We start from the raw sequence: 23,911 nt of genomic DNA on the forward strand, positions 1-23,911 counted from the left end.
CTTATTGTCCTGAGAAGTACTGCGCACTGGAAACCTAACCTGAGCTGCACCCCAGCTCTGAGCCCTCCCCTTCTCCGTCCCCCCAAGGTGTGGGAGACACGGGTTGATACTGAATGCCTTTCCCATTTCCCATAGCATCATCAGCCTTGAACTCCCGGCCTCAATCTCCACATCTGTAAATTGGGAAAGACAGACAGACAGCTGGCCAGGGTTATTGTCGAAATCCCGGCCTGGACGTGAGTGTCTGATGACCAGGCGCTGTTACCATTATGCACCGTCATGGCTCATTTATATTTCTCCTCAGATGTGGCAAGTATGTTCCCCCAGATGCCTCACAGCCTGACTCAGAGGGCCTCAGTCCCCTGAAGACCCCAAGACAAACGGTAACAATCCAGAGTTCCCCTACAGGAGTGAGACTCCGCCAGCGGGTTCGGGTGCGGCCTAGCTTGGCTGCTCCCTGCCGGCCCGCGCTGGGAGGCCGATGAGGCGCGCGGGGGCCTGTGGGTGTCAAATCCGCACAGTGGCCCATTCTGTGGGCTCAGCTGCGTGAAAGCCGGAGGATTTCTGTGTCCGCTTTTAGTCACTCTCTCCACTTCCTAGTCTCCCTCACAAATGTAAACACATTCCGATTCTTCAGACGTGGGAGACGCGGGCTGGGAACCGTCCCTCAGGGTCGGCCCAGAGAAGCGTCAACGTGAGACCGCCACCGAGCCTCGCTGTGTGACAGCACTGGGCTTTGTGCCCCTCGTCTCTGGGAGGCCCCGTCTCCCCGTCTCCCTGTTCGCCTTGACCCCGAGGGGCCCGGGAGGGTTTCCGGGCTGCGTCTGGTCTCGTTAGTCTGAGGAGGATACGTTCCTGAGCTGCTTGGATCCCCCCATTTCCTCACCTGCCATCATCAGATGCTTCAGGTTTCCTTTTCTCTGAAATGCACTTTTTTTTTTTTTTTTAAGGCAAGGATTCAGATACTGCGTCTTGTCTTCTTACAAACTCAACAGTCTGTCTCGTGACCTTAATGACCTTTGCTCATTTTTAAAAGAAAGGAGGAAGGAGTCGGTGGTGGAAGTGACTATATTCTGATTGAATAAGCGTCTTTAAATTGTTCTATAAAATAGTATCGACAAAATAGGACAGACACCAGGATCTTGAAGCGCCGCGTCAGACAAGATAACGGCCATGCGTGATAGACGCTAAAACAAAAGGCCTGAAGCGTCAGTAAAGACAGGAGTGTGAAGGAGGAGGGAGCCAAGGCATGCCGGTGGGGCATGTGGAGTGGGAGGGAGGGGGAAGAGGAAGGGGTGGGAGTCCCGGTGAGCACTGTGCTGGCAGGAAAGGAGGTGTGCTTTTCATGCCTCTCCTGTTCCCAAGTAGTCTCAGAAAAGGGTGGCTGAGGCAGGAGTGCGGGGCCAGCCTGTCCCCCAGCACTGCCAGGTGCGTGGCACGTAGCCAGGAAGACCATCTCCACTTTGTGTAAGGAGTGAGCCCAGTGGGTTTGCCTCAGATGGGCCCCACGGCCTCCAAGTGGTGGTCGCTCCTGCGGGTAGGGCTACACATGGCGTGAGGGGTGATGGTGGCAGGTACGGTGCATGTCGCGCGATGGGTGGTGGCTAGCTTGCTCTGAGTGCTGGCTCTTCCGGTAGATACATCTATTTCTGGTGCTCTTGATTCTTTTCTGTAAATCCTTTCCATATGGAATCATTTCCCTTTGGCACCAAGAACATCTTGAGCAACTGCACTGTAGTGCAGTTGTGCCCGCTACAAATTCTCTCACACATCATATGAAAATGTCCTTACTTCACCTTCATTTTTGAAGGATATTCTTTCTAGTTTTACCCTCTAGTCCCCAAGCAACCACTCATTTGCTTTCTTGTCACATATATATTTATATTTCCTAGAATTTCATGCAAAGGGAAACAGTATGTTCTCTCTCTTTCTGTGTCTCTGTCTAGCCTCTTTAATGCAGCATTGTAACTTTGAGATCCATCCGTACTCTATGTGCATCAATAGTTCTTTTATTTTGCTCGGTAGTATTTCCTTGTATAGATACGCCACGACTTATCCATTCACCTGTTGGGACATTTGGGAGGTTTCCGCTCCTTAGTTATTAAAAATTAAGCTGCCATGAATATTTGTGTCCAGGTCTTTGCAAGGTTATATGCTTTATGTTTTCCTTGGGTAAATATACCTAGAAGTAGTATGCTGGATCATGTGGTAGGTGAATGTTGATGTTTTTGCCAAACCACTAAACTGTTTTTCAATGTGGTTGCATCATTTTACATTCTTTGTGGCTTGGTAAGCAAGAAGGGATACACAATTAAATCTCAACTTCTAATCTTTCCATGCTTCAGCCATTGTTATACGCAGCCATAAATTAAATTTAAAGTCACGGAACATTCCACTGGGTATTTACCCAAAGAAAACAAAAAAGGCACTAATTTGAAAAGATATATGCACCCCTCTGCTTGTTGCACCACTATTAACAACAGCCAAGATATGGAAGCAACCCAAGTGTCCATCAGTAAATGAATGGGTAAAGAAGATGTGCCATATCTACAGTGGAATACTGTTCAGCCATAAAAAATGAGATCTTGCCATTTGTGACAACATGAATGGACCTAAAGGGTATTCCTAAGTGAAAGAAGTGTGGCAGAGAAAGATAAAGCCCATATGATTTCACTTAGATGTAGAATTTAAAAAACAAAACAAAAAAGCAGAAACAGGCTCACAGAGAACAAACTGAGGGGAGGTGGGTGGGCGTTGGGCAAAATGGATGATGGGGAGTAGGAGATACAGGCTTCCAGTTATGGAATGAATAAATAATTGGGTTGAAAGATACCACATGGGGAATATAGTCAGTGATATCGTCATGGTGGTGGTTGGTGAGGGATGGTAGCTACACTCGTGGCGAGCCTAGCCTAGCCTATTGAGTTGTCAGATCCCTATGTCGTGTGCCTGAAACTAATGTAGCATTGTGTGTCACCTGTATATTAATAAAATAAAGTCTTGGAACATGGCTTTACTATGTGGGCAGGAGGAAATCCCTGGAGTTGTTCTAGAAGTGGGGTTGGAGAATTGTTTGGTAGAAAATTGTTGGCCTGGGGAACCTGGAACATAGGCTGGAGGGGACACCATGGCCAGGGGTGGGCATCTTCCTTGGCTCATCGGGTTTCCTGTGTAGAGGGGCATGGCCTAGGGATGGCCAGTGTGGGGCCCTCGAAAGTATGGAGTTCAGGACAGCATTCCTCTTCCTAGGTATAAGGGCAGTACTGTCCCCCTCTCTTCTAATCTGTCCAAATAAGATTTTTTTTTTTTTTTTTTTTACTTGAAAGAGGGAGAGAAAACATGAGTGGAGGGAGAGGGAGAGATAGACTCCCCACTGACCAGGGAGCCTGATGCAGGACTCGATCCAAGGACCCTGGGATCATGACCTAAGCTGAAGGCAGAGGCTTAACCAACTGAGCCACCCAGGCACCCCCCCAAATAACCATCTTTTAAAAACGTGCCATAAATCCTCACGCCTGCAGGGGCTTCCATTATTGTGGCAGTTCTGCATGTCTCCTCCTCCTCCTCCTCCTCCCCCTCCGCCTCCGTCATTTGCTGTTTGCCTTTCTTGGTGTCTCCCACTTTCACAATTTGTGAGCTTCAGAGTCGACCACTATGTCCTTTTTGTCCTCCTGTGTCTGACAAAAGTGTCAGTACATAATGGCTGTTAGTGTAGGCTGAGTGACTGAAGTGCTGCATGTCACTTTTTGTTGATTTTTCTTAGCTCCTGGGTTACCGTGTTCAGACGTCTTAGGAAACCACCCAGCGCGCTTGTGCCATAGAACCTAGCGTGCGGCTGCACACTCCCACGCCGTGCCAGGTGTTCATCCTTAGCTGACTGATGAGCCCCAACCTCTGTACTCAACCCTTGTGTTTTACTAATCCGGAATAAATTTTCATTTGTTCTTCTAATCGCCTCTCATTATCTTATCATTGTCATTTTAGATTGCATCCTTACTAACTGTATTAAATAACCTAGAAATAAAGAGTTCATTTTTATTCAGGTTTCTGATTTTCCCAGTATTAGTTTTATTTCCTTCTGTTACATGGGTCAGTAGAGACCCTGGGCGTAAGCATTTCCCAAGTGAGTCCTGTCTCAGTCTATTTGCACCTGCTGATTCTTCTTCCTGAAATGCTTTTTCTTCCCTTCTCCATCTAGAAGGTGTCCTAGAGCCTCTCAGAACTCAGCAACAGCAGCATCTCTTCCTGGAAGGCTTCTCTTTTTAAGAGACCTATATTTGATTTCCTACATCTGCGTACTTTTGTTCATTTCAGGGGTACGACATAGTAATTCAGTACTAACATATATATTGCAAAATGATCACAATAAATCTGATTAACATACATAGTTACAATTTTTTGTGATGAGAACTTTTAAAATTTTTCTTAGTGACTTTCACATACACAGTACAATATTGTAGTCATGCTATAGATTTATGTCCCTATGATTTATTAATTTTACATGGAACTTTGTGCCCACTTTGCCCACCCCCACACTGCTGCCTGTGGTAACCACCAATCTGTTCTTTGTATCCATGAATTTAGGACTTTGGTTTCTGGTGTTTTAGATTCCACATATAAGTGAGATCATCTCTTGTCTTTCTCTGTCTTATTTCACTTAGCATGATGCCTTCAGGGTCCATCAATGTTGCCGGAAATGACAAGATTTCCTTCCTTTTTATGGCTGAATATTTTCCTCCTCTATGTTCTTACAGTACATACCTGCAGCTTCTCTTGTCTTTAAGACATTAATATTGTAATTATTGATGTACTTTTCCTGTAAAGATGAGTACCATGTCTCATTTGACTTCATATTTCAGCATCTAACATGGTGCTGGCACATAGTAATGTTCAGATAATTAGTTAATGAATCAATATGTTAATGTCTAAAAAACTGGGATATCCCTTCTATTTTTATTTATTGAAGTATGATTTAGATACATTATATTAATTTCACATGTACAATATATTGATTCAATTCTATACATTGCTCACCATGATAAATGTAGTCACTATCTGTCACCATACGACGTTATTACAGTGTTGTTGACTGTATCCCTTATGCTGCACTTTTTATCCCCGTGACTTTTTTATAACTGGAAATTTGTTCCTCTTAATCCTATATATTTCACCTGTCCTCCCCCTGCCTCCCCTCTGCAACTACCAGTTTGTTCTCTGTATCTAAGAGTCCTTTTTTTGTTTTGTTTTGTGTTTTAGATTCCACGTATAAGTGCAACCATATGGTATTTGTTTTTCTTTGTCAGATTCAGCATAATACCCTCTAGGTCCATCAGTATTGTCACTGATGGCAAGATGTCTCTTTTTTATGGCTGAATGATATTCCATCGCATATATACACCACATCTTCTTTAACCATTCATATATTGATGAATACTTGGGTTGCTTCCATATCTTGGGTATTGTAAATACTGGCGCAGTAAACATAGGGGTGCACGTAATTTTTCAAACTAGTGTTTTGGTTTTCTTTGGGTAAATGCTGAGTAATGGGATTACTGGGTCATACGGTATTTCAGTTTTAACTTTGGGGGAAACCTCCATACTGTCCTTTACAACGGTTGCACCAGTTCAATTTCCCCACCAGCAGTGCGTGAGGGTTCCCGTTTCTCCACATCCTTACCAACACTTAATTCTTGTCTTTTTGATAGTAGCCATTCTGACAGGTTTGAGGTGATAATCTTCCTTGTGTTTTCAGTTGGTTTCCCCTGACAGTTAGTGATGTTGAGCATCTTTTCATGTGTCTTTTGGCCATCTGTATGTCTTCTTTGGAATAATGTCTATTCACATAGTCTGCCTATTTTTAAATTAGAGTATTTGTTTTGGGGTGTGGCATTGTATGTGTTTTTTATATATTTTGGATATTACCTCCTTACCAGATAGATTATTTGAACATACCTTCTCCCATTCAGTAGATTGTCTTTTTGTTTTGTTGGTTTCTCTTTTGCTATGCAAAATCTTATTTTGGTATAGTCCCAGTAGTTTATTTTTGCTTTTGTCTCCCTTGCCTGAGGAGACAGATCCAAAAACATATTGCTAAGGGCAATGCCCAAGAGATTACTGCCTATGTTTTCTTCTACGCATTTTATGATTTCAGGTCTCATATTTAGGTCTTTAATCCATTTTGAGTTTAGTTTTGTGTATGGTGTAAGAATGTGGTCCACTTTTACCGGACACATATAGCTGTCCAATTTCTCTAGCAGCCTTTATTGAAAAGACTGTCTTCTCCCATTGTACATTCTTGCCTCTTTTGTCATAGATTGACCGTATAGGTTTGGGTTTATTTCTAGGCTTTATTCTGTTCTGTTGATCTCTGTGTTTGTTTTTTTAAGCTAGTACCATACTGTTTTGATTACTATAGCTTTGTGGTATGTCTTGAAATTTGAAACTGTGGTACCTCTAACTTTGTTCTTAAGGTCTTTTGTGGTTCCATACAAATTTCAGTATTACTCTATTTCTGTGAAAAACACAACTGGTATTTTGCATAGTAACTGCATTGAATCTATAGATTGCTCTGGGTAGAATGGACATTTTAGCAATATTCTCCTAGTGCATGAGCATGGTCTATCTTTCCATTTGTTTGTGTCATGTTCAATTTCTTTCTTCAGTGTCTTATAGTTTGCAGTGTTTAAGTCTTTCATCTCCTTGGTTAAATTTATTTCCAGATAGTTTATTCTTTTTGGAACAACTGTAAATTGGAGTGTTTTTTAAATTTCTTTTTCTGCTACTTCACTAGCGTATAGAAATGCAACAGATTTATGTGTATTAATTTTGTATTTTGTGACTTTACTGATTTATTTATCCATTTTAAGGGATTTTGGTGGAGTCCTAGGATTTCCTATCTATAGCATCATGTCATCTGCAAATAATGACAGTTTTACTTTTTTCTTACCAATTTGGTTGCCTTTTACTCCTTTTTCTTGTCGGGTTCCTGCAGCTACAACTTCACAGTACCACAATGAATAAGTGTCCTGAGAGTGCACCTCTTTGTCTTGTTCTTGAGCTTAGAGGAAAAGCATTCAGCTTTTCACTATCAAGTATACTGTTAGCTCCTAGTGGGTTTTTCCAATATGGCCTTTATTATGTTGAGGTATGGGTCCTCTAAACCCACTTGGTTGAGAGTTTTCATCATGAATGGATGTTGCATTTTATCAAATGCTTTATCAGAATCTAGTGAGATGATCATATGGTTTTTATTCTTCCTCTTGTTAATGTGATGTATCAGATTGATTTGCAAATATCAAACCACTGTTGCATCTCTGGAATAAATTCCACTTGTTTGTAGTAAATGATCCTTTTAATGTGTTGTTGGAATTGGTTGCTAATATTTTGTTGAGGATTTTTGTGTCTATGTTCATCAGAGCTATTGGCCTGCAGGGATTTTAGTTGTTGTTGTTTTGTTTTTTTGTAGCGTCATCTGGTTTTGTTATCCAGGTAATGGTGTGGAATGCCCTTTGTTATTCATTTTTTTCCACTCTGCTGTCTCTCCATATCTTCCCCTCTCTTTTCTTTTATTTCTGGTCTTCACTGTGACTAAATTTCTACAACATTATAGAACGAATACAAGCTTTGTGACCTTTAGAGTGTTCTTAGACCTACAGATGTGAGAAAATGGATTTTGACCATAGCAAACAGACTGAAAAAGTTTAAACATGTGTGGGTGGATGTGGCAATGAAAGGAAGATTTCACTGGTATTTGTTAGGAGGGTGGGTTCATCACTGAGGTCAACATTCTTTGCTCTAGAATGAGAGGCTTCAGGACAGGTCTGCTCTTTTCTAATGGCAACATAAATCTTACTGAGTCACACTGAGATGTGCGGTAGGTGAACCTTCTCAAGTCTAGAGGTTTCCCAAGATGTCCTTCAAGGAAGCCGAAAGACTGTGTAAAAACTTCCAAGCTTGTTTTAGCCCAGATACTTTTTATAGAGCTACTAAGGGCCTAATACATGGCCAGGTATAGGTGCTAACAGATGTCAGCCACTACTCCGCATCCTGTCTTCCAAGCTTCCTAAAGTCCCCAAAGACCTAAGATTCCCTAAAATTTTCTCAGGATCAAAGTCACAAATAAGAAATAGGTGTAAATGGTAGGTGCCAGTCACCAAAAGTATAGATCTTTTCAGATGCCAGTAAGTTAATTCTCTTTGGCACTTATACTTTGAGAATGAGATGCTTTAACTGCACTTCAGCTATTGATTATAGAGAATGAATGGTCTAGAGGAATGTCCCAAGGGCTGTCACGCTCTATTCACCAATCCACTGGCCCCAGAAATTCTCATCAAAGGTCCCTTCCCTTAGAAATATTGAGGGTTGCTTTGCTTTTCCCCTTTGCTTGAGGAGGTGCTCTAGACCGTTGTAGCAGGAGTAGGGAACACCTTAGCAGGTATTCTAAGCAGTATAATAGTACACCTTGTTTAGCAAGAACAGGAGCTAAACCAAGAGCCTGTGGCCAATTTAGCAACCATAAGATTCTTAGCAGAAATTCCACCTCAACCCCAATTCAGTTAAAGTAGCAGTAATAATCTGATGTACCCTAGTGACTCTGCTTACTGTGCTGTTAAATGCATATGTATAGAAAACATTTTGAAAACAAAATATGAAGGTTGTTTAAAAGAACTATAGTGCTTGATTTCATTCAAAAAAGAAGTCCCCTTCAAAGCTTTAGATTCAGCTTTGTGAAACACAACTGAGCTGAATTTTCATTGAACAATTACATTACATCCTGCAGGTATAGATCCTGTTGCTTGCCCGCGACTTCTGTTCATTGCAACAATAGAAGCTGCTTATGGGAGAGCCTATGCCTCTAAGCATTTTAGAGGGAAATGAAATTAAGGCCAGTAACTCTTGGACGTTCAAATGTACAAGCCTGTTTTCCAGGACTCCTGTTGCCCAAGGAAGGGAAGGAGGAATGGTTTCCTTCCAAATCCACGCAAGTTCGTGAGGGCTGCATTAACTGCTCCGTTTTCCTGCAGTCTGCGGCTCAAAGCCCCGGGGCTAGGACCGGCAGATCCCGGCAGCCGTTCTGTTGGTAGTGGTCGGTTTTGAGAGTTCCCCAAAAGTACCCCTTAAGTCATTTTTTTCTTTATCTCTGCAGGAGCATCTAAAGGCCTTTGACGATGAAATCAATGCTTTTTTGGACAATATGTTTGGACCTCGAGGTGAGTGAGCTGCTTGAGAACTTCGTGCCGGGCAAGAGGGTTTCCTCCCTTGTCCTGTCTTGAAAACAGGGTGTCAGCCTTCGGAGGCTGGACCTCCCTCGCCTCCGCGGCCCTTCTCCCAGGACATCCCAGGAGCCGCAGGCAGGGCCCGAGCACAGTGCAGGGCCCAGCTCTGGAGTCTCCGGCTGGGAACGCGGGGCGGCTCTGCTGCTGCTCCCCCGCTGCCCGCGCGCCTTTCTCTCTGTGCTCGGCCCACGCGCCTCCCCGTCCACGCATGCGCAGTCACGTGCCTTTCTCTGTGCTCTGCCCACGTGCCTCCCGTCACGCATGCGCAGTCACCTGCCATCGCTGCTCGCTTGTCCGCCATGCGCCCGCTTTGCTGCGACGGTGGCTGGGGCGCCTGCGCACTTGCGTCCTCCCCTGCCCCCCCCCCCCCCCCCAGCTCCCAGCGCGCCTGCGCTCTGGCGTCCACAGCCCTTCCCGCGTTTCTCCGCGGTTCCGCCGGCTTCGAGGTCTCCCGGCACAGCTTGCAAATAAATGAGCTTTTCCCAAACGTGTTTTGTTTCAGTTGAGCCCTGCGGGTGCGCACACTGGGAACTCGGTGGTTGCCTGTCGGGCAGGGGGTGGAAGGAAACGAGGTTTTCTCCTCTCCTCGTAGAGAGAACTGAGGCCCCTACAGCCTCTGCAAAGGCCTTAGAAACCGCCCTACATGAATGACCGTGTGTAGGCTTCACCTGATGACCCTGCGTGATTGCATCCAGCTCACTATTTTTAAAAGATTTTGTTTTTAAGTAATCTCTGCGTCCCCCGTGAGGCTCGAACTCCCAACCCCGAGGTCCAGGGTCACTTGCTCCGCGGAGCCAACGGGCGCCTCTACACAGACCTCAAAGAAAATTCACAGTTCCCGCCCCCCCCACACCTCACTTCATCTCCGTGCGCGCCCCCGGCCTCTGCGCCTCGGGACCCTGCGACCCACCGCGGCCTCCGCCTCCGCCTCATGGCGGGGAAGGGTGGGGGGCGGGGCACAGCGCTGGCCCGGCCTGCGGCGCTCGGCGGGGGGCTCGGTGGGGGGGGGCGGGGCTCGGCGGGGGGTGGGGGGGCGCCCTGCGGGGCGCTGAGGCAGCGAGGCGTCCTCCGACCCGGCCGCGCAGCCTGCGCCCGCTGAGATCTGCAGTCACGCGGATGGTGGTGCCGTCAGGGCAGGTGTTTCAGTCGTTTCCTCCGCTCCGGCCTCTTACAGGAGGTTCTCGCGTCCTGAGGGGGTTGCGGGGGGGGGGGGGGGCGGGTTGAAGGTCGACGTCCCGGCCGGGCGCCCCCCAGCGACGGCGAGGCCAGCCCCTGGGCCCTCCTGCGCCCCGCGCCCCTGCCTACAGGGGGAGGCTCGGTGAAGGCCGCCTCGTTGGCTCCGGGGGCGGGGGGGGCCCAGTCTCTTCTGCGTTTACGCTCCCGCAGGTCATCAAGGGATATTGTTCTTGGGCAAATACCGGACACAGGTGACGCACGAACACCTACATGCCGAAGAGGAGGAGTCTTCCTACACACGTCTGTTCCTCTCTAGTGGTGGGGACACTTATTTTTCCTCCTTGACAAATGTGGCAGACATTTACAGGACTAGGACCAAAAAGACAGAGACTTCAGGTGCCGTATGAGGTGCTATTATCCCCCTCGAAATCTCTGGCGACGTGGAACCCAGTGGGCGTATAGCAGGCAGCGCAGTAGGCCCGGGCCGCCCTGCAGAGCAGGCCCTGGGGTCAGGCCGCCCGGAGGGCAGGGCAGGGCAGGGCAGGGCGGGCAAGCTGCCCCCCGAGGCACCAAGAGCCGGACCGTGGGCACCGGCCTTCTGGGCGTCGTAGCAAAGCACCGCAAGCCGCGTGGCTGAAGACAACAGTGATTTATTCTGTCTCAGCTCTGGAGGAGACGAGTGTGACCTCAGGGTGTTGGCAGCGCCGCGCTCCCTCTGAGGTTCCAGGGCACAGTCTGTTCCCAGCCTCCCTCCTAGCTTTCCTGGTGTCAGAAATCTTTGGCCTTGTTTGGCCTCAAGAGCCATCTCCTCAGTCTCTGCCTTGTCTTCACATGGCTTCTCCTCCCGTGTGCCTGTGTCTAAATCTCCCCTCCTTACATAGGACGCCAGTCACTGGGCTAGAGCCCTCCTGATCCGGCGTGACCTCACCTTAACTTGGCCATACCTGCAAAGACCCTATTTCCAAATAAGGTCGTAGTCACGCAGATAAGGACTTGAACTTATCTTTTGGGGAACGCAGTTCAATCCATAACACTGTACCAGGAGGTAAGGTAGCAGTTGAGGGCAATTATTTAACTTTTTAAAATTCTGTGCGATTTTTCTCAGACATTAACTGGGAATAACACTATCCCCAGTGTGTATGTGGTGGATAGGTCTGTGTGGTGGTGGCATCATGATGTTTGCTTAAGTCCAGACACATCAGATTTCACACATTAGACATGTGCAGGCATATGTTATACCTCAATAAAACTGTTAGAAATATCACCTATATAATTAGATTGCTTTGAGAATTAAGTAGTGAATACATGTACAGAACACGTGCTCAGTATATGTTCGTCGTAATAACACTTTTCCAGGCATAATAATACTGTAATTTTAAATGAGAATTGTTACGCAGACAAGGAGCTGTAATTATGAAAGAAGAGTAGGAAACGAACGGCTCGCTTCAAAAGGCAGGACACGGGGCGCCTGGGTGGCTCAGTGGTTGAGTGTCTGCCTTTGGCTCAGGGCACGTGATCCCAGGATCTAGGATCGAGTCCCGCATTGGGCTCCTGCAGGGAGCCTGCTTCTCCCTCTGCCTATGTCTCTACCTCTCTCTCTCTTTCTCTCCGTCTTTCATGAATAAATAAACATCTTTTTTTAAAAAAAAAAAAAAAAAGGTCAGGACATTTATCGGGTTGTTAGAGGCCGCATAGGATTTAGATACGGAGGTGGACATTAGGAAGTGGCACATAGCACAGACTGTTAGGACTCGTGATTTTCCAGAATGAAAGATAAGTAAGCTCTGTTAGCCCCGTGGATGCTGAGAAGAGCTCCTTTCCTACCTTGTTATCTCTGTCAAAACTGGAGGGGTTTGCAGAATACATGATGGGACAGTTACAGCCTGAGAAGGCACTTTCCTCGGTACTGTCTGCCGGGTGGGGTGGAGTAAGGGGGGCCGGGGTGTGTGGGGTAGGTAGAGTGGAGCAGAAAGAGGGACAGGAAGGAAAGGGCGTGATATGCTGGAGAAACCAGCTCCTTCCAACTCTATTTACAGAGATTAAAAGCAGCAGGCCATTTTTTGTGATCGTGGGCCAAATTATTTTCTTTATGTAAACAACAAAAAAGGGCAGAATAGAGAAGTAAAAATCATTTTGGGCCTACAGTTCTTTTCAGGTATTACTAATTATTTTATCTATTATGTGTGTTTTATTTAGATTTTTACATTTTCACTCTCCAGGGCAAGGAACTTTTGGCATATCTTGGTTCTTGCCTCCCGGCTGTTTATACTTCTAGTCCATGGTCGGGTTTCAGTCCTCAGTTGTATTTCCTGCCCTCATGCCTGAATCATCAGCTCCGAGGTTTTGGTTTGCGGTCTTGAGCTTCCCCTGCTTGTTGTGCGGTCCCACTGCTCTGGCTCAGCTGAACTTGAAACCCCGCCTGGTTCACTACATAGGGTCCTCGGCGAGCTCTGGGAGTGAGGGTTTTATGATGTGGTATACACTGTCCATACCCCTTCTCTCCTGCCTGCTCCAGACTTCCCAGAAGGAAGCAGCAAGTCTCCTGCGTGCCCTTGGCACATTACTGTAGCTTTCTGAGCCGGTTTTCACCCACAAAATGGCCTAGTAGTCCTTCCTATTTATTGAGTTAGGGTAAATTAACATAGTAAGTGTTCCAAAGAAGATGCTGGAACTTCCCACCTTCATTACTTGTCCCTGTCACTCCATGTCCTAAGCCCTGTTTGCTCCATGACACCTTCCTTAACTACTCCCACCCCACGGGGTGGTTCTTCTGAACCATAATCCATATCCAGCTTAGTGAATGCTGTGTCGTACTGCTGCTGGTTGTATTGGGTATGTACAAAGAAAATATACGTGACAGTGGGTCTTAAAGAGTTCTCATCACAAGAAAAGAATTTTTGTAACCAAGGTGATGGATAGTAACTAGACTTTTCATGGTGATCGTTTTGCAGTGTATTTTCAAATATTGGATCATGTCGTACCCCTGAAACTCATATGTTGTATCAGGTATACTCAGTAAAAAAAAAAAAAAAAAAAAGTTTTAAATATATGTGATAAGATTTTATAACTAAACCAAAGCGCTATTCTTCAGGATTCTCACTGTGTTTCTTTTCAGATTCTCGAGTCAGAGGATGGTTCATGTTGGACTCTTACCTTCCTACCTTCTTTCTCACTGTCCTGTATCTGCTTTCCATATGGCTGGGTAACAAATACATGAAGAACAGACATGCTCTCTCCCTCAGGGGCATCCTCACCTTGTACAATCTCGGGATCACACTTCTCTCCCTATACATGCTGGCAGAGGTAAGTGTTTCCAGTGAGGGGGTGGCCCTGGCGTGTAGAGCTGGCCTGCTGGAGCTGCCCAAGGCTGCATTCCTGATGATCTCAACAACCGTTCCAGTGTTTGCTGTTATTCCTTCCAAAAGTCTTGGAAGTCTTTGCCTCTAACTGGAATATTTCTCATATTTAGTCCTTAGTCTTTAGTCCTCTGTCTTTCACCGTAATTTAAAATCAGTATTTAGACCTGATAGGCCTTTAAAGCCCAGATGTTCTGATTTTGTCCTTTTACAGAGTGCTACTGAGGCTGGGAAAAGATGCGTGATGGCCTGAGAAGAGCTAGCTCTTGAATTACAGAGTAGTTTTTAAGTTAACTTAAATATGAAATGCAGTTAGTCTGAAATACATCATCCCTTCAGGACTTCTGCTTGCATCTCTAGGCCCCTGTGACCATTGGCCCCAGGCTGACTTTCCTGCCCACAGCTCCTGCTGCCCCCATTACGTCACGCATCACCCATTCCTTTGTAACGTGCCAAACCCAAGTTATTCTACAAGAAAAAGAACAAGTAACAATTGCCCTGCCTGTACAACCAGAGGCTGTTCCAGTCCACTACAGAGGAAAATCAGAAAGTGCCAAATAAACCTGCTCCATTGAGCAGCCTCAGGGGGAGGGAAGACAAAACAGGACAAAACCTGAGGGAACAATTAGGGCAAAGTCATGTGCATTATAAATGTCTGACGATGGCACAAGTATAGTGGCCTTCCTGGTCCTCGAATTCTAGAAGAAAATAAATCCTTTCTAAAATACAAATCCTCTCACAGAGTTTGATCTGTGCATTGTTATCATAGGATAACCATTCTGAGAATGGTTAATAACCATTACTTTGCATGACTTCTGAAACTTATGCCTACAACCCCATGATTAGAGTACAGGCAAGGGAATCTAGGGTCAGGAATGTCACTCTACAATCTTGTCACATTGGTTCTTCTAATTTACCTGACTCTGAAAGGGGAATTTCTTTTTTTATTTTTAAGACTTACATTATTGAGACAGAGCATGTGCACAAGCACAAGCGATGGGGAAGGGCAGAGGGAGTGGGAGAAGCACACTCCTCGCTGAGTGGGGAGCCCCATGCAGGGCTCAGTCCCAGGACCCTGGGATCATGACCTGAGCCAAAGGCAGATGCTTAACTGACTGCCACCCAGGTGCTCCTGAAAGGAAAATTTCTATTTAAATTTTCAAGTAGGTAAATTTTCGTTTACTAGATAGGCTTGTAAGATAGCAGTTGACAGGGTAAGAGTCTCTGAAGAAACACAAGGAAAGATGGTCTTCCTTGGATTGTTTTCAGAAGCAGCACCTGTGTCAGAAGGGCAGCCTGAATGTCTGCTACACCGGAAGCTCTAATACCTGTTGGAAGCTTTGGTGTAGTCAAGTCAGAAGACCTCAATTCAGGTGTCACTCTCACTTTTGCTAGAAATTCGAGAGGAGTTACTAGGCTCTCTCTTAGGCAACTTACCTGTAAAATGGTGACACGGTACTTGTCCTCCTTAACTCCTTAACTCATGAGTGAGCTATAAGGATTAATCAATTCTGTTCAGCCAACATTCTGTGAGTACCTACTAGGTGCTGTGAATTATACTGATGAACCAGGGAGATACAGAGATGAGTAACAAGATTCCTGTACTTGACAAGCTCACAGACTAGTACACAGGCGTTAGTACATACAGAAGTGCTGAATAAATATTAAAGTGAATAGTATTCACCGTTAAAGGACCAACACTAGGTTAGTGTTTGAACAAGTAAGTGGTTTCTGCCCCTTTGTAGGGAGAACACCTGCACTGAGCTCATTTCTACTGTGAACCTTATCTATTGCTCACCCACTGTTCTCACTCTTCTGTTCCTCTGGGTCAGAATCACTACTGTTGATCGCCTCCTAGTCTCCTCTTCCAGGGTCTTGGACACTTTTGGGACATGTTTAATAGGCACTTGTTGAGTGGTAGGTTGATTTAACCTTGCTAACTTGTTAAGCCCAGTTCAGATGTTTGCATAGGCCAGGAAGATAAAATTTTAACGTTCTTTCAACAACTGTGTGTGGAGTTTCTACACCGTGTCAGATTCTATTCTAGATTCTGCAACACAGCCTTTCCCTTGTGCAACAGTGAGTGGTGGGCTGGTGGTAGGGCAGGAAGGCCTCTCCGAGGATGTGATATTTGAACAGAAACTGAATGATGAAAACCAAGCATGCGAAGGTTTGGAGAGTGTGTTTATGCAGAAGAAGCAGCAAACGTAAAGGCCTTGAGGCAGGAACAAGCTTGGGGTGTTCAAAGACCATAAAAACAAGTGGTGCAGCTCGAACATCCTGGACAGAGGAGGGAAGGATTCATAAGGAGGTGGAAAAGTAGCAGATCTGTAGATGGCCTTGTAAAGGATTGGGCTTTTACTCTGGGTATAATAGCAAGCCACTGGAGGATTTTCTTTCTTTCCTTTCCCTTCTTTCATAGTGCAGAGGGGAGGGGCAGAGAGAATCTCAGGCAGTCTCCCCCTGGGCACAGAGCCGGACACGGGGCTCGATCCTACCACCCCGAGATCATGACCTGAACTGAAACCCAGAGTCGCCTGCTCAACCAACTGAGCCACCTAGGAGCCCCAACTGCTTAGTTCCATTTAAATTTTAAATTGTCAGGTAGTTTTAAACAATATAATTTTTTTTTAGTAGTTCACCTGTTTTTATTGTTCAGTTTTAACATCCCATCCATCCCTACTCTGTATTTCAACACCTTTATACATCTGATGAGCAGCCACAAACAGTAGGCTTTTGCATACCTTATGTAACATGTTAACTGGGCTTAGCAGGGTGATCATTTCACAATATACACAAATATCGAATATTCAGAAGTCCTTGTCAGACTTGTCAGATGTGCAGGTTTCTTTCCATAGCTAGAGATATTTTTCATTCAGCAAATGTAAATGACTACTTGCGTCATGTTACTGAACTTGGAAAGGTTAAAAAATTTTCTCAAATTATTTTCCCCTAAATGCTATTTGATGAAGGGAAAACATACCTTATAAATCTATGCTTTACATTTAGGTTTTTGCAGTAATAACGGGAAAGAGACAGAACTTCATGGGCTGAATTTTCCATGAAGAATTTAAAAGCTCATTTTCTTCTCTATATTGAGTGCCTGTATATGCTGGACATTGGGCAAGGAACAGTGGATTCAAATGAGCAAAAAATGCACCAGACCTTTCTAGAGCTTTTTGTTTTTTCAACATAATGAAGGATATAGATATTATAATCACACAAAGGATTGATTACCAGGTAGCATAAATACAGTGAAGAAAATGACTTAACCTTTGACCCCTAGTTTTCACACCTATAAAATGGTAGTAAATATGTACTTCATAGAATTATAGAGATGATCAACTAAGATAAGTATAAGCCAATACAAAGTATTAATTAATAGTAAATAACACTGGGTGGCTCAGTCAATTGGGTGTCAGACTCCTTTTCAGCTCCAGTCATGAGATGAAGCCCTGTGTCAAGCTCCATGTTTAGAGGGGAGTTTGCTTGAGATTCACTCTCTGCCCCTCCCCTGCTATAATAAGCAAATCTTAAAAAAAAAAAAAAAAAAAAAAAAAAAAACAAAAAACAAACTTTAGTTTTCTCAGTTGCGTACATGTAGTTCTACATTTCATCTGTAGAAACACATGACAAGATGATTCCTTACATAAAATATTGTTACTTGGACCATAGTCAAATTCTGTTCCTTGGGGCTGCTGTAAAGGTTAGAAGTAAATTATCCCCTTTCAGGAAGACAACCACTGGTATCTACAGCAGGAATTAAATCCTTTGATCACATGTGTTTGAGGACAGGATTGAGAAACTCATGCTTTTACTCAAACCTTGAATAGACGCCAATCAGGAACATGAATAGGAAATTCAGTTCTCTTCCCAATTTTAGTGTTAATTTTTCCTCCTTCGTTTCTTCTTCAGCTTCTTCTCTCCAGCTGGGAAGGAGGCTACAATTTACAGTGTCAAGATCTTACCAGTGCTGGGGAAGCTGATGTCCGGGTGAGTCCTGAGAAGCTAATTGACCATCTGCAACCATCTCTCCTCAAAAAGGAGAGGAGGCTTTCTCCTTCCAGATATGAGGATGGGGCTGGGATTACAGAAGAAAGAGAGTCCTCCTCTTCTAATAGAAATGCTTGGTAACAAAATTCTTTTAAATGTCCAGCGGTGGGGGACTGACTAAGCCATGGCCCACCCAGAAATGGATCCTTTTGCAAAACGAAATGAGGAATATCTCTGTACTGTTAACAGAGTGACCTCTGGGACATTCTCTAAGTAAAAAACATGACCAACAACAAAAACCAAAAAAACCCACCAATTTGCAGATAGTACCCTTTGTGCAAGAAGTGATACATGTGCTTGTTTTTAAAAAGAAATAATGGCTAAAGTAAAAACATAAAAAGACAGTGTCAGAGTAAACCAAAACCTAACAAAGTGGTCTCCTTTTGGGTGAAGGAACTGGGCAGAGGGCGATAGGGAAGCTAGACGTCTCTGAATGTACCTGGTGTCATATTTGATTTTGGAACCATTAAGTGTTTTATGTAATATGAAGTAAAATCAAGTTAAAAAAAAAAAAAAGCAAGGCAGCCTTCCTAAAACCTGGAAACAAAAATAAATGAATGTATCCTTGTATTAGGTTGGTGACATAACCATCTACAGAATTACTTCAAGTGACTTAAAAACACTGTTTTGACTGAGCATCCCTATGGGATATATCTTAACAATATTCAGTAATTTTTTTGGTTTCTGTTTATTAAAATATTGGTTTTGCTTTTTTGAGACTATTATAGATACTCTAGGATAAGCATATGATAATAGCATTACAACTAACATATGAGACATGGAAAAAAAGGTATCAATAAAAAAAACTAACAATCATAGATTCATATTGGAAATATCAGGATTTCTTCTTTCTAAAAACAAGTGTTTTTTTAGCTAATCTTCAGAAAAGGCCTAGTCAGTCTCTGACAGCCTAGTGCAATGAGCAATGAGTACCCAGATTGTGCTTTCTAAATATAATTTTGCACCAGAAGGGATTAGGGTTCTGAGAGAATTGGCCAGTTCCCGGTTTGGGGTGGGAAGAGTATATAAGCAGAATTGAGGACATCTTGTGACAGAGAGCAAGCAAGCTGTCCAGGACTACTCCGATCATTACAAAAAGATGTAGGAGCCACCTTGTAGGGGACTCCCAGTGCTCAAGATGAGACAATTCAAAAAGATTACTGACTGGGATGGATTGAAACATTAAATTTATTTAAAAACCATGAGTTTAAAATGATCCTAAATGACACCTTGTTATCTTTTGAAGGTTGCTAGAATACCAACTCATTCTAGGGAAAAAAAGTTAAAGGGAAAGGAATATTTATCTTTGCTTAAGATTTTATCAGAGAGAGGGGATCCCTGGGTAGCTCAGTGGTTTAGTGCCTGCCTTTGGCCCAGGGCGCGATCCTGGAGTCCCGGGATCGAGTCCCACATCGGGCTCCCGGCATGGAGCCTGCTTCTCCCCGCTCCTGTGTCTCTGCCCCCCCCATCATGAATAAATAAATAAATCTTTTTTAAAAAAAGATTTTATCAGAGAGGATGAATAGGGGAAGGGGCAGAGAAGCAGACTCCCTGGTGAGCAGCGAGCCCAGGACGACAGAGGGCTGGCTGGATCCCAGGACACTGAAATCATGATGTGAGCCCAAGCAGACGCTTAACATGGAGCCACCCAGGTGCCTCTTTTTTCTGACTTTCATATGTGAATTTCCAAATAGAGGAAGACCTCTTCTCTATAGAAGAGGAAAATGTGTAACAAGAGAATTAGAAAATCATTCTTTTGCAAGTCCTAGTGGAATGATGGATCTGTTCAGCAGTCATCATAAGCGATAAAACTGTTGGGTGAAAGGTGACCAGAAACTTCATTATGATTGGATTTGGCTGTTAATACCTGAACTCTGTTAAAAAATGTCAGCAGGACACCCCAAAATTCTGTGCCTCCCAGTGTGATGGCCAGGAAGTACATAGAACCTCAGGCCAAGGACTCCTGCCCAAACCCCTAAATATCAGTCCCATAAGCCTCTAAATCTAGTTGCTAGCTCTAGAAGATGTGAGGGGATAGAGAAGCAAGCTAAATAACACTAGGAATCCATAGTATTAGGAATTCTGTACAACAGCTGATCTAGCTTTTGTACGTGGAGAGAAGCAAGGAAAGGGGGCTGTTACTGGTCAGAAGAGACTGAAGAACCACAGCGCATCGTGCAAGCTGGACCTTGTTTGCATCCGGATTTAAGTCAATTATAAAAAGACATTTTTGAGACAGATTTGAACATGGAGGAAGCTATTAGTAGATACTAAGGAGTTAATTTTATTGGCTGATAATATGGTGGTTACATTTTTAAAAAGTGTTGGTTTTTATAGATAAAATGATACTTTGCGTTTGCTTATAATATGCCACACACACCCCTAAAATGTTCAGAAATAGAATTCAACAAATTGGAATCCTGTTGAGAACTTTGAGGTTTAGTGATAACACAGGTCCTTTATACATACACTCCTTGCATTTATGGATGTTTGACAAGTTCCATAAAGAAACCATGCTTATTCGATAATATTAAAGATTTTAATTAAAAGGTTTCTACTAAGATGTACAGTTTTAACTTTCTAAAAAATCCATCTTCAAAGCTGTAATACAAAAAAAAGTATATATTTTTCTGAACCTACTTTATTTCTAATGTATTATCACAGACCATATTTTGGGATATTCTCTAAGGGTTGTTGTTGTTTTAGGTTTATATTTGGCTTAATGCCTGTGAAGTTTAATTGTACCCTTAAGCATTAAGGTGGACAAGCCACCACACCTTATTATGTTCTTGGGAAGCAGACAATAGAGCATGATATTCTAACTTCAAAGTTCCCGTTATATATAATCTTCTCATATGTTTAAATGTTACCACTAAAACCACAGCATCCTTAAAGTGTTTCCCCCTGTAGCTGAGACTTTTGTAAGGGGCTCAGGAGGGAAGGGAAGTGGGAGGAAGAGCATTTTGATTTTAAGTTTTTATTTAAATTTCAGTTAATATCCAGTGTGATATTAGTTTCAGGTGTACAGTGTTGTGATTCAGTACTTCCATACAACCCTGGAGGCATCTGGATTTTAAATCTGAGGAGACTTGAGAGAAGTAGTCTCCTACTTATAGGCTGCTCCTGGGCCCTCGAGCGGTTAAGAGACAAAAACATAGGTACCTTAGAGGAACAGGGAAACAAATGAAAACCTAGTGTAACCAACAGTGGTGATCTGTTGAGTGCTAAGCACTGAGCAAAGGGGGGACGGTCCCTGCCCTGTGTGACCCTAATGACAGGTCACGCTTACTGAGAGCAGAAGCATAAATTGGGGAATACAAAGGCAGCAGCGGCTGATTTGGCCTAAGACAAGCCAGGAGGAGGGGAAGGTAGAGTTCCAGAGGTAGGAGGGTGGATGTGGGGAGGAGGGTGCTAGGAAGCCCGGAGTGCACACATCGCAGCAGGTGCTGGAGGAAGAGTGAGCAGAGCACACTGACCACGCGTGTCCAAGGGGGCCCTGGAGGTGGCAGCTGTGCCTTCGGGGCAGAAGCCTGGACCCTGCAGGTGCACAGGAGCAGCCCGATCAGATCTGCTTGTTGGAGGGGCAACTCGTTTTTGCCAGAGTGGGGTGGGCCGCTGGGAATAAGGAGAAACTGGAGACAGAGGTGTCAGGAAGGTGCTGTCTTGGTTGTCTGAGAAAAATGCATGCAAGTGAAACACAGGTTTCTAGAGGGAGCTAGGGCAGCAGGAGGGGCATTTTCATGGCTCACCTTTTCTGTTCCTGTTTTCACATTCTTACAGGTAGCCAAGGTGTTATGGTGGTACTACTTCTCCAAATCCATAGAGTTCCTGGACACAATTTTCTTTGTTTTGCGGAAAAAAACCAGTCAGATTACTTTTCTTCACGTGTACCACCATGCCTCTATGTTTAACATCTGGTGGTGTGTTCTGAACTGGATACCTTGCGGGCAGAGTAAGTGACTTTGTTGATTTTTCAGTTCTGTGTAACCAGTCTTCTAAGCCCTCTGGTGAGCGTCTTGTACTGAATATTGCATATGGATCAGGAGAGAGGGAAGGGAGGCCGCGGGGAAACACGTTTGCCAGTGGCCAGTTAGTGTTTGTTTGGTCTTTGATTCTGGCAAAATCAGAGAATTGCCTTAAATTTTAAAACCCTTTTTTTTCCATGCACCAAATGTCTGAGGGTCAGAAGCGTGCACCCCAGCTAGAGCAATTTTACTCCAGCACCAGGGGCTGAAGGACATCAGTGGAAATAAATATGGCACCTTCCCCAGTTGCCCCTTGGCAGTGCTATAGCTTGGGGTCCTTTCAACTTCTAGGACTTTTTTTCCCATTCTAAAAAATTAAGATCACATCTCCTTGTGGCTTTCAATATATTTTTTTTTAACAGAGAGCTACGATACATATTCTATCCTAGCCTCTGTACAGGCATATACTTTGTATGAAACAAGAATTTGAGGAAATCTTTCCCCTAGCTGGGTGTGATGCACTCTGGATTTTGTTGTTAATTCTTCACTTTTCCGAAAGGCTGATGATGACTCTCACTACAGTGATTTCACAGTTCACTAAGGTCTCCATTATGACCTGCAGTAGCAACAGCAGGTCGCTGTCGCTCTCTGATTGTCTTTTATCCCCAAATCTAAAAATGTCCTATAAACCCTCAAAACAGGTAAAACTTAAATCAAAATGATTTGGAGATCTTAGAGATATATTTTTTAACTGTCAAGAATGTTTGGAATAGATCAGTGACTATGAAGAAATTGAAAAATGAAACCAGCATGTGAAGAAGGAAATTGCTAGGGGTGCAGGAGTCAGGGAGAGATGGGATTTTTATACCTCTCCTGGACCAAAATCTAGTTTCTTGAGTTTAGTTATTAAGACCATGATAGACTTAGGCTGTAATCAACATATAGCTCATAATCAACATCAAAGAATTATTATCAAGGTTAAGTACTTTTTGTGCTTATCAGCTATTTCATTACAAATTACTCAACAGCTGAACGAGTCTCCTATAATCTCTGTGTAAAGACTCAGGATTCCCGTAGGTAAGATGCTGTGACAATTTCTAGTCAACCTACAATATTATAAAAATTATAAGCAGCAGCTACTCATTTTCCATTCATTCATGGGAGTGAAAACTCAGGTGAGTAGAGAACTACCACTGACATTATGCTAGCTGGCACTCTGAAATTCTTTCGTGTTTTCCTGTAAATCCAAGTTCTCTAACAAGTTATCCCAGCCAGTGTTTGCTGAGGAATTACTGGAAGGGAGTGTGGGTTTCACTTCTTATACATTGATAACGCATTTATCTACCCAGAACTCTGATTTAGAATTGGAAAACCAGGCTGGAGAATTTAAATTAAGCAGTGGAGGTGCAGTACTTCTCAGATTATGTAATATTATTTGGTCAATCCCGTCACCACCCAGAGAGGTAATTACCATCACGCCTGTTTTCCAGATGACAAAATCAAAATTCACAAAGTAAAATCCACATATTCCAGGGGACTTAGCTACTCAGGGTCCTCTAGCTCCTCAGCGCCTTCCGCTGCAGGACTCAGAGCTCCATCCGGATCCCCCAAGATAGCACGGAAGTAGTATTCACCTTGCCCGCCACTGTTGTAAGCACTTTGCATGTATTTATTGATTTAATCCTCATGACAGTGAGTATCCCAGTTTCCAACAAATAACCCGTCTCTGACATCTCATCCCTTGCAGCTAAATCCTTCTGCTTCTGAGTTGAACTAACCAAGAACTTAGCTCTTTTCCCTTTGGTTTCCTGAAACACACCCCTCACCCACAGTGATGGCAGCTGCAGGGACTTCAGGAAGGCAGGGGTGGAGAGTGGCACAGCACAGGTTAGCACAGCAGATGTCCTAAAATTAAGTTTCCGATCTCTCTTGTCCCAGCGTCCTCCCCTGCTGCACCTGCCCTCGCCTCCCCCCCACCCCCCACGTCTCCTGGTTCCTGGGCTCCTTTCAGGTAGAATTTATAAAGAGCATCATACTCTCTTGTTCACCCACGTACCCTCCTTCCACAATCAAAATGATTCATCAA

General features: G+C 44.2%; 1 protein-coding gene across 5 annotated transcripts in view; it reads left to right on the top strand.

The window, feature by feature from the left end:
* Positions 1-23,911, top strand: part of ELOVL2 (ELOVL fatty acid elongase 2) — a 62,353-nt gene that overhangs the window by 32,488 nt on the left and 5,954 nt on the right. Inside the window, exons 1-5 of one of the 5 annotated variants that reach the window (XM_077886332.1) lie at positions 255-383; positions 9,146-9,209; positions 13,567-13,754; positions 17,723-17,800; positions 21,641-21,812. In XM_077886332.1, the coding sequence (XP_077742458.1) occupies positions 270-383; positions 9,146-9,209; positions 13,567-13,754; positions 17,723-17,800; positions 21,641-21,812 (616 nt within the window). In that variant the 5' untranslated portion in view covers positions 255-269. Of the gene's footprint in view, positions 1-254; positions 384-9,145; positions 9,210-10,376; positions 10,453-10,661; positions 10,848-13,566; positions 13,755-17,722; positions 17,801-21,640; positions 21,813-23,911 lie in introns of those variants that run through there. The other 4 variants (XM_077886331.1, XM_077886333.1, XM_077886334.1 and 1 more) reach the window with 4 other exon arrangements.

The sequence above is a fragment of the Canis aureus genome, chromosome 37 (assembly GCF_053574225.1).
Source record: "Canis aureus isolate CA01 chromosome 37, VMU_Caureus_v.1.0, whole genome shotgun sequence".
Lineage (NCBI taxonomy): Eukaryota > Metazoa > Chordata > Mammalia > Carnivora > Canidae > Canis > Canis aureus.